Here is an 11,421-nt window from a genome sequence, read left to right as displayed (position 1 = left end):
CCCACACTTACTTATCTATCTTGTTTACGTACAGGGCCCACGGTAAATGGATCGGGTAAAGCTTTTTGTAACGTAGCAAATTTTTCAACCCAGAAATTTCATCCGGCATGCACAAGCACGCTCTTAATACATAGCTAGGTAAAAATGGTAAAAAGCTACGCATATATGACAAACCAAAAGCCAGACATTTCCACTTGCGAAAAGGAACCACGTAACGGTCACACCGAGCTATTTCAGAGAAAGCCCTGAACATCATGATCCACACGGTTCAAGATTATTTTACAAGTTTTGATCAAATTGATATGAACTTTTCCATGTTGGACTACACCGTCTAACAAAAGGCAAGACGGGACTTCTTAACATACGAAATAACTTCAGAGGTGCTGGACTCATGCTATTCTGACACAGATCTGTTTCTATGAATTCCTCTGACGTAAAAGAATCACCGCTACGATGGAATCCACATAAGCGAAGATGGTAAATCGAGCAATGGCTGAGTGCTAATTCTAGGCAGGGCTCATTCAGAATACGACATGGCAATCAGCGAAGCATAAGCAAACTACTTTCCTTATCTTTACTTACAAGCGCAAAGGAAGTTCGCCCTTTTCGGGCATAATAAAATGACGCAGATAGAAGCGATAACTTGGAAAACTCTTCCACGATTTGACTGGAATTCAATTCAATTTCATAATATTATTTGAATACAAAGCTAGACGTCCTTTTATAATGATAGGACTCCTAAAGATATCCGAATTAATGAAGATAACATCAAAGCAAATCAAATCTAATCTAATAAAATCAAATCTAATCTTATCTAATAAAATCAAACGAAATATTGATAATTCGAAATTGCCTAAAGTAAAAAAAACTGCCTAATCAGAAAAACGGCCGAGATTTCCGGCGATTACGGCGATCACATTCTTCAAGATAATCACAGGCTAACTGTTCTACATCATTCCCTCCCTCTTCGAGAAAACTCGCCTTCGAGTTATGATTAGGATAGAGGGGTGTATCGGGAGCATGATACTCAAATAAGTCTGCCACATTAAATGTAGGGGAAATGTTGAGATCACCAGGAAGGTCAACTACATAGGCATTGTCATTGATCTTCTTCAGGATGCGGCAAGGACCAATCTTCTTGTGCTTCAGTTTATTATAGGTACCTACAGGAAAATGCTCCTTTCTCAGGAAAACCATTACCTCATCGCCTACCTCAAAAATTTTCGAACGTCGCCGTTTGTCAGCATCCTCCTTATACTTTGAATTAGAAGCAGCCAATTGACTAGCAACAACAGCTTGGACTTCATTAATTCTGATCGCCAAATTCTCCGCCGCGACACTATAGCCAGGAATCTTGGGCAAGGGAACCAAATCCAGAGTATGCTGTGGTGAAAGGGAGATGTACTGGTAGAGCGGTTAACCGAGTTGTTGAAGGCGAACTCAGCAAGAGCAAGATACCGATCCCACTGCTTAGGCATATCACTGCAGAGGCAACGAATGATATTCGCCATAGTACGATTCACAACTTCCGTCTGACCATCCGTTTGGGGATAAAAAGAACTACTATACTGTAAATCAGTCCCAAACAAACGCCATAAAGTACGCCAAAAATGGCTCAGAAATTTCGTGTCACGATCGGAAGTGATTGTGTTCGGCACACCATGGAGACGGACTACTTCACGAAAGAATAAACTTGCCACATGCGAAGCATCCGAAGTTTTCTTACAAGGGATGAAGTGCGCCATCTTCAAAAACCGGTCAACCACCACGAAAACAGAATCTAAACTCCGTTGAGTGCGAGGAAGTCCCAACACGAAGTCCATCGATATGTCTACCCAAGGACCCGAAGGAATAGGCAAGGGGGTATAAAGACCAGTGTTCTGAGAGTGGCCCTTAGCGGTCTGACAAATGTAGCATTTATTGACAAATCGCCCCATGTCTCGCTTCAGTTGAGGCCAATAGTACCGCTCCTCTACCAAGGCTACAGTTTTATCTCACCCCAAATGTCCGCCGAGAGTACCACCATGAAGCTCTCGAATGAGTTATTCACGCAAGGAACCACGAGGAATGCATAATCTATTGAAAAAGAACAAGAATTTTTCTTGAATTATCAAATCGCCATGACAGCCTGTTTCAGAACACTTCTCCCATATCTCACCAAAATCATCATCCTCAGAATAAAGAGAACATAGGTTATCAAAACCGACAACATCAGTGCACATGGTCACGAGTATCGCAGCACGTCGACTCAACGCATCTACCACTTTATTTAAATGACCTGCTTTGTGACGAAGCACAAAATTAAATTGCTCCAGAAAAGAAACCCATCATGCATGCATTCGATTTAAGTGCTTCTGACTCTTGATATATTTAAGAGCATGATGATCGGTGTTAAGAACAAATTCCTGCTGATAAAGATAGGACTGCCAGTGCTTTATAGCGCGCACTACAGCATAATACTCTTGCTCATACGTAGACCACCGCCGACGAACTTCATTAAGTTTCTCACTAAAAAAAGCAATAGGCTTACCTTCTTGGGAAAGAACAGCGCCGATTCCAATACCCAAAGCATCGCAGTCCAACTCGAACACTTTCTCAAAATCAGGGAGCATCAATACTGGTGCTGTTAAGAGCTTTTCTTTGATAAGCTTGAAGCTGGCCGAAGCTTCATCACCCCAATGGAATTTGCCTTTCTTTAAACAATCAGTGATCGGGGCTACAATTGTACTGAAATCTCGAATAAAACGTCTATAGAACGTCGCAAGGCCATGGAAACTTCGAGCCTCGCCAACATTCTGTGGAACTGGCCAATCACGGATCACAGCTACCTTTTCTGCATCAACGTGAAGACCATCTGCTCCAACAACAAAACCCAAGAAAAGGAGTCGCTCGGTCATGAAGCTGCACTTCTTCAAATTAATAAATAATTGATTTTTCTGCAAGGTTAGCAGGACATCTCTCAAGTGCTCCATGTGCTGTCGATCGTCCGGACTATAGATGAGAATATCATCAAAGAAAACTACCATAAACTTGCCAATAAAAGGTTTGAGAACCTGAGTCATCAAACGCATGAAAGTACTAGGCGCGTTAGTGAGTCCAAACGGCATGACAAGCCATTCGTACAAACCCACACTTGTCTTGAAGGCCGTTTTCCATTCGTCGCCAGGACGGATGTGAACTTGGTGGTATCCGCTTCGAAGGTCGATCTTCGTAAAAATCTGTGATCCAGCAAGTCTGTCTAGCATATCATCAAGTCGTAGAATCGAAAACCTATACTTGACAGTAATCCGGTTAATGGCACGACTGTCTACACACATACGCATGGTGCCGTCTTTCTTTGGCGTGAGAAGCGCAGGAACTGCACATGGACTTTTGCTTTCACGCAAGAAGCCCTTTCGAAGGAGCTCTCCCACCTGTTCCTGTAGAATCTGATTCTCCTTCGGATTAATCCGATAATGCGGCAAATTAGGAAGACTAGCACCTAGAAGAAAATCAATCTCATGCTGGATATCTCTCAAAGGAGGTAATCCGTCAGGTAAATCCTCAGGCATAACATCACTGAATACCTTTAATAAGGGTTTAAGAATGTCGGGAACACGAACCACAACTTGCTGGTCGCCCTTGTCCACGATCATATACATCCCTTCATGCTTTCGGATGTTCATCATAACCCCTGCATTCTGCTTCTTCACAATCTGAGGGGAATTACTCTTCGGTCTCAAAGTAATTTTAGTCCTTTTCCACACAAAAGAATACGTATTCTCCCTAGCTCGGTGTGTAGCATCAACATCATATTGCCATGGCCGACCCAGTAAAACATGACACGCATCCATCTCCACAACATCACAGACAATAGTATCTTGATATGATTTCCCGATCGAAATAGGTAAACGGCATAATTGGTTTACCTTAAGTTCTGCTCCCTTGCGTATCCACTCGATCGTGTAGGGCGCGGGATGCAGCTCCGTCTTTAGTTGCAAGTGATCCACCAAGGCCTTTGACACTATGTTCTCGCAACTTCCGCTGTTAATAATGATATCGCATACTTTGCCGTTAACAGTACAGCAAGCGCGGAAAAGCTGATTCCGCTGGGTATCTTTTGTCCGCGGAGCAAGCAATAGACGACGCACAACACAATTAACTTGCTCGCCCACTTCATCTTCCACTCCCACTTCTTCTTCATTTTCCCAATCTTCCTCATACTCATCTTCGTCATGTTCAATGATATTGGTCATTCTACGACGAGGACAATCACTGGAACGATGGCCTAACTCATTACACTTGTAGCACTTGATCGGTTGGGGCTTGGTATATGGATTCTGGGTATTCTGATTGGGAGTGCGATTGCTTGCTGCGACTGCTTCCTTAAGCGTCCCAGTAGTACCCCCTGAAACTCGGCTCGAATCAGGCGTTTGTCGACTAGAAGAACTTGCAACATCAGGCTATTTTCCTTTCCCGAATGACCCACGACCTGAATAATTGCTACCACGAGTACTAGGGCTAGTCCTCTCCAATTGCACCTCAATTTTTCGCGCCATATCCTGGGTGTCTTCAATAGAGAATAGTCGATGCAAAGAAACCCGATCCTGGATATTAAGTCGCAAATCATTAATGTACCTAGCAGTTTGTTGAGCCTCGGACTCATCCAGGTTATTGCGAGCGGAGAGTCGAAGGAACTCTTCCGTATAAGCTTGGACCGATCTATTCGATTGTCGGCAATTCTGGAATTGCTGAAATAACAGTTGCTCATAGTCCGTTGGGAGGAACCTCTTCTTCAACTTCTGTTTCATCTGACCCCACGATCGAATAGGAGCATTGCCTTGTCGACGTCGTGTCAATTGAGTCTGTTCCCACCAAGCTGAAGCGCCACCCTTCAACTTGTACGCCACAAGTTTCACTTGGCGATCTTCGTCAATATCCATAACGTCGAAGAATTTTTCGACCTCCCAAAGCCAATCAAGGAAATCTTCAATATCCAAATTCCCATTGAAAGTAGGGAGATCTACCTTCAGTTGATACTGCTCAGGATCTCGTCGATATCCTCCCTGACGTCGATTCCCACGAACATGTTCCTCCTAGAATCCCCTGTATCGGCGACCACCACTAATCTGCATCTCCTGGAAATCATCGTCTTCGTCTTCCGTATCCTCGACATAGTCTTGACGCCTTTGTCAGGGAATTCCTCCACGCCCCATAGCATCTTCGGGATCACGAACGATAGGAATTCGCTCGGCTGGAAGATTGCCAGGCGCATGGTTTGTGGACAAACGCTAGATGGCATCAAGGATCTCTTGAAACCTCCGATCGGTTTGATCCACGAACTGATTGAACTCAGCCCGCGTAATAGGCTCGCTTTCACGGCCCTTAGCAGCGGGGAGATTGACATTCACGTTATTCACCATCGTCACTGGAGAAACCGGCTCTGATACCAAATGACGCAGATAGAAGCGATAACTTGGAAAACTCTTCCACGATTCGACTGGAATTCAATTCAATTTCATAATATTATTTGAATACAAAGCTGGACGTCCTTTTATAATGATAGGACTCCTAAAGATATCCGAATTAATGAAGATAACATCAAAGCAAATCTAATCTAATCTAATAAAATCAAATCTAATCTTATCTAATAAAATAAAATCTAATCTTATTTAATAAAATCAAACGAAATATTGATAATTCGAAATTGCCTAAAGTAAAAAAAACTGCCTAATCAGAAAAACGGCCGAGATTTCCGGCAATTACGGCGATCACATTCTTCAAGATAATCACAGGCTAACTGTTATACATCATAAAACAAGCGTAAACACCAAGCTAAAAGGAGAAATATCCGGTTCTTCCAACTCTGACATTACTGCAAAATAACTGATCAACCTTCTTAGCTTTTCTAAGTATTGAGGTGCACAATGAAGCTCTAGGATGGGAAGCACTCCAACAGAGACAAGGCGGGACACAGATTGCCTTGGTCAAGGCCAAACCCAAAGAACATCTTCGGTTGAAATTCGTCCCTGAAAAGAAAACTTCACTAAGACAAATACGAGTCGCAGAATCATACTTTATGTTTGAAGCACTCCAGGAAAGTAACAAAGTAAAAGAACCGACAGAGGAGGGCAAGACACAAAAAATGCAGGCCTCAGATGCCTAAAAGGGAGGCGCAAACTGCCAATGAAGTTAATGCACAACTATATCATCGATCGAGACGTCATTTTAGAGCTACGCACGCAATTGACTTTATACAAACAAAACAAAAAGTTGGAAGGCTAGTGCATGAGGATGGTTCAATAACTCAAGGATATGAGAAATTGATATCGATGACAAACACAAACAGGCAATGCCCACAATGAAGTGCTAGGGCAACGGAATAAACGATGGCCAGCACGAAACTCTTTGCACCGAATGGGGAATTTATGAGTTTGCTAATCGAATGCTATCATCAGTGCAGTGAGAACTCTTTCTTAATTGTCGCCGTCGACATGGGCTTCTAAGGGGGATAACTTCTCAGGAATAAAGATTAATCACTAAGAAAAATATTACACAGCTGTGTTTGCACATTTATCAATCAGGAGGCTATTTCGTGAGAATGATGCCATTCATTCTCAAATTGACCTTTTTACTCCCTGTGTTTCTAGCTCGACTTACAGAGCAAACGCGACGCGAGCAAGAGATTAAAGGGCCTATTCCGTTTTAGAACTGGGAGCGAGTGAAATTAAGCCACGGGCTGATCGATCGTGTCATTCAATTCCGTAAAGGGGAGAAAGAACTACCACAAGCAAAATATCGCTCAAAATCTCTGATTAGCGCAAGGTTAAGAAGATGTCATACTAGCCACCGCTGCGTAATTTCAAAAGGCACGCCACAAATTTCTGGAAGGAGTTCCTCACAAACATCGCAGACTCCGAGGGAAGAACTAGGGTGGGAACAGGAATCCTGCTTTGGGATTGTTTCTGCGCAATAGCAAATGCAGGATATTATCTTGTAATCAATCCTAGAGGAAAATAAAGAGTACAGCGGCGAAAGAGCATTGGTGACTGAAAACCCCCACTGGAAGCAGGTTTAGGTAGAGGCGTTTGCAGAGCTAGAGCACCCATCAGTTTACCTCTTTGTTTCAGACCCAGAAACATCACAAAACGTGGCAATCAAATCGAGTTTACAGGCAACACCGTGACAACCCAGAAAGCATCCCCACATTCCTATAACCCTAAAAAGGCAAAGACGATTCAACCTTCGAGACCAAGGAAACACAGGCCCGTTCGTTAGAGTTCCTATTCATCAGGCCAGACAAGGGAATCTCAGCCAAAAGCGGGGGAGACCAATAAACGGGGAACAGGAAATCATGCATGCGAGCCAAATCAATTCCACACAAAATTTTCCCATCTCCCTCCGGTCTACTACGAGGTAGACACACAAAACGCATACGAATCGCAACAACCGGAAATCATAAAATCAACAAAGCCAACCGAAAATCGAGCCATCAGACCTCAGATCTGGAATGAAGGAGAGGCTTACCAGCGCTGGAAGAGGTAGGAGGATCCTTCTGGAGATCCTTGCGCGCCTTCGAGTTCCGCTTCTGCTTCGAAGCCCTAGGAAGATCCGCTTGGAAGCCATCTTCTCCAGATGGACATGACAACCAGGAGGATCTTCCTAGGGCGTCGAAGCGGAAGGGGAAGAGAGAGAATGCGGGAGGGAAAGGGAAAGGAACGGAGTGGCTTTGGGTAAATAGAGCCGGAGGTTACCTCCTCAAGCGGTAACCGGTTTGGAGTAGCTTTAGTTTTTTTTTTTTTTTTTAAGGTCGGAAGAGAAGAGTAGCTTTAGTTATATGATTGAAAATAGTACTTTTCGAGGGTCACACACACTAGTAATGATAATTATGAAATTGCCAAAAGAAATATCACTTCAAAAATGATAAAATATTATCGATTCATTTTCATCACGTATAACGATCGTTTTACCCTTACTGAACATAACCGATTTCATATTATACAATATTCGAATTCGTCGTGAACCAATTCTACTTAATTCGACTAGATTGTCCGATCTTCTTCTTCTTTCTTCTTTCTTTTTTTTTTCTGAGTATTACCGTATATTATACTGCAAATAGTTTATGCCAATTCTTCTCCCCATATTTATCCAATAGATTCTTTGTTTGTTTGTAAATATATCCCATTACTTATCGTGTGCACGATAGATTGGAGTCGACTTTACGTGTAATTATAGATACACTTCCTTATTCTCGTTGAATTCATTTTACTATTTATTACTTTCTTATTCCCATTGAGTTAAAACTTGAGACTTTGTCTCCGAGACTGCATGTCAGGTAGGGTTTGTCCAGTGAATTTCTTGGGCTCTTACACTTCCGAGGCCCACAAACTCTTTATTCCCATTTGGATTTCTTTTGGATCAAACTAAACTTCTAGATTTTGTCAAAGGAGTACTTTAAAAGAATTTGGCCAAATTAAAAATTAATATTTTGTCTAAGGAGTAATTTGAAAGAAGCCAAATTTTCCTTTGAATCATGTTCGATGAAAGTACCTACAATGGGGAGTGAGCATATAAACTCCGAAGCTCAATAAGACTAACAACGGTCGATACGGACTTGGATTCCTCTTCGGCCTTGAAAATAATAAGCTACAAGCGCATCCTAGTAATCTCCATTCTACTCACCTTCTGAGACTTCCATCGAGTAGCGAACTAAAAGGAATACTCTAATTAAATTTGGACTTTCTTGTTCCTGAAAAATTCTAAGAACAAGGATCATACTTCATTATTTTCCTGGCAGTTTGTGCCTCCCTTTAGGCATTTAAGGCTTGTATTTTTGAGTCTTGCCCTTCTCTGTTGGTTCTCATACTTCATTATTTTTCCGGAGTACTTCTCAAACCAAAAGTATGATTTTGCCGAAGCTCTGCGATTTGTATCTATCTGAGTGAAGTTTTCTTTTCAGGGAAGAACTTCAACCAAAGATGTTCTTTGGTTTTGGCCTTGACCCAGGAAATTTGAGTCCCACCTTATCTCTGTTAGAGTTAGCTAAGGATAAGAAGATAGAAACCTGTATTTGGACGTATTTTGTGACTTGACAAATTCCATGGCTAGTTTGATTCGTGGTGCGTGTAAAATCTACTGGATTTGCGCGCTTGTTCTTTCCCTCTAAATGGATTTTACTCATTTAAACTTTGTTTGGAAAGCAAGATTCAGTGTGGGATGAATTTTAGTGGAAGGAGTGCAATTTTATCGTTTGGAAGAGGCAACGAAAATGCAAATACTTATTTGGGAGCGAAACAAATTCTACTGGGCCGACATATTTTGTTCCTTAAGACGGTGTGAAGAAAGTAGGAAAAGAGATACGACACCTCTTACTCGTTTCCAAATAATCATTCTCTTCACCAGATGCCCAGAATTTACTCTTCTGCCAACTAGACATACTTGTCATTAGGCATGGATAGGAGATAAATAAAATGCGCGAATTAGTTGCATTTGTTTTTTGATTTTTTGTTTGTCATAGGAGTATAGTTATTAGAATAATAAAAAAAAATTTAAGTAAATGATTAGCTAAGAATACATATTGACAAGACCTGATCAGGGCTATTGCATGTTTTAATGAGTTCACGTCATGTAAATATGGTAACCATTTAATGAGCTCCGACAAGAGATTTGGTTTCACGAATTGTATTGAATCTTATATGGTAACCATTTTGTAATAGGCTCAATTCAGGTGATGGGTTTTTTGATTGGTTGATTCTCGTGATTTTGAGTATCCATTGTTCTCAAAAAATCATAAAAGATGGGATTTTTTGTATTGGCATAATTTGGTCGTCGTTCGATATTATGATAGCCTGAGAATTAGCTGTGTAAATTTTTCCAACTGAGAGTTGGATTTTGTAATTTCTTTTATCGAATAATTTTGTTTATAAGTGTCTTGAAAAAACCCGTTAAATGCCCGAATAAAGAAAATCTATTGTTTTCGAACCATTGTTTTTCTTGTGTTGTGCATAATCAATGGATAGAAAATGAAAATTTTTTTACTCATTAACAAGACCGTTCATTTACATGCGACAAAACTAGCTAGAAAAATTAATCTGGAAATAATAGGTAATCTTGGTGGGGATTTTGCAACAAGCTCCAGGGAAAATGAAAATTCTCACTCCAGACCCTGAATGTGTAATGAATGTGTAAGATACCCTTTCATGTTCCTCTTTTTGTCGGAAAAAGATATGGTAATGTTGAAAAGGAAATTGGAATTAAGTCTCCTTCTCCAATGACTATTGTGATTTACAGCTCTTCTTGCGGCCTCCTTGGGACAAATAATCTAATCGGACTAGAATATTCTTCATTGCTTGAGACCCAGTCGGCTCTACGTATGTACGGAATTTATAGTTTCTTAAAGATATTTTGTTCAAATATTAAAAAGATACAATTTACCTTGATCCAACAATCACATACTGTCGCGACCGCCATTCTCTTCTGTTTGAATAGCGTGCGTCTGGATGCATTAAGTCTAGGTCTGAGACTTAAATCGGGCTCTCCCAAGCCCATATCATATCGGGACTTATGGTTTAGGTTTTCTAACCTGCCAGTGATTTTTACTTAGGAGTCGCCACTAACCAATTTATTGTGGGTCGATTAGACACCCAAGTAAAGCAGTGAGAGAATTACCTTACTTTTGCAAACCAGAGATTAAATAAGTTCTGAAATTGGTTACACAAGTTGAGTGACTAGTGCCATTTCGGTACCTTTCATCCTGTTCATTTTAGAATAAAAACATTTATCAGGCAGTTTAGATTGATTTTAGGACCTATCTCCTTACATGTGAGATGATTAAGCGAGTACACAATTATTAAATTAACAATGAGCATTCAAGATAAATATGCAACCTAAGATTCTAATCCTAACTAGGGTGATAATATTCAACACATGACAATTTATGCAATTATATATACTAATTAGAAATAACATGTATAATAATAATACAACAGTAGTAAAAATGACACGTGAAATCATACCGTATAGCCCTATAGGCTTATCTGATTTAGACATAATTATTGATCGAATAATTCACATAATTTAGAAAATTATTCAAAAATATTAATTTCTAAACAATTTCCTTGATATTTTTATAATTTTTTAAAAAATAAAATTTTTAATTAAAAATAATAAAGTATTAATATAATATTCAATCGGGTCGGGTCGGGTCCATGGATTCGGATTGGGTCAGCGGACCCGACCCAAATGCGTTAACCCGGGTCTTGAATTGGATCGGGCTCGGTTTAGTGGTAAAAGACGAAATAGGGCCAATCAAATATAGCCTGCAAATCGGTCCAACCAGGTCTGCAGGCCGATTCAGGCCAAATCCCAGGTCTTGCAGGCCCGGGGGCCATCGGCCGAGCAAAAATTTGGCGAGTTGCTGGCTATTTTGCCCGGCCTTTGGCC

The 11,421-nt window shown here is 40.9% G+C and overlaps 1 protein-coding gene across 2 annotated transcripts; it reads right to left on the bottom strand.

Annotated features, from left to right (window-relative positions):
• Positions 1-5,793: 5,793 nt before the first annotated feature.
• Positions 5,794-7,666, bottom strand: LOC130135943 (uncharacterized). Of its 2 annotated transcripts, none has more exons than XR_008815082.1 (3): positions 7,507-7,666; positions 6,823-6,944; positions 5,794-6,008 (listed from the first exon to the last, which is right to left on the bottom strand). XR_008815082.1 is itself a non-coding variant. In XM_056305843.1 (3 exons), exons 1-3 carry the CDS (start codon positions 7,603-7,605, stop codon positions 5,915-5,917), a joined length of 327 nt encoding a protein of 108 aa, XP_056161818.1. In that variant the 5' UTR covers positions 7,606-7,666; the 3' UTR covers positions 5,794-5,914. The 2 variants fall into 2 exon arrangements, 1 of the variants encoding a protein (XP_056161818.1); XM_056305843.1 differs by having other exon boundaries at positions 5,794-6,020.
• Between the last annotated feature and the right edge of the window lie 3,755 nt (positions 7,667-11,421).

The sequence above is a fragment of the Syzygium oleosum genome, unplaced genomic scaffold, assembly GCF_021117445.2.
Source record: "Syzygium oleosum isolate NSW1041296 unplaced genomic scaffold, Sole_v2.1 Sole_v2.39, whole genome shotgun sequence".
In the NCBI taxonomy this organism is placed as follows: domain Eukaryota; kingdom Viridiplantae; phylum Streptophyta; class Magnoliopsida; order Myrtales; family Myrtaceae; genus Syzygium; species Syzygium oleosum.
This window is presented reverse-complemented; position numbering and strand designations above follow the sequence as displayed.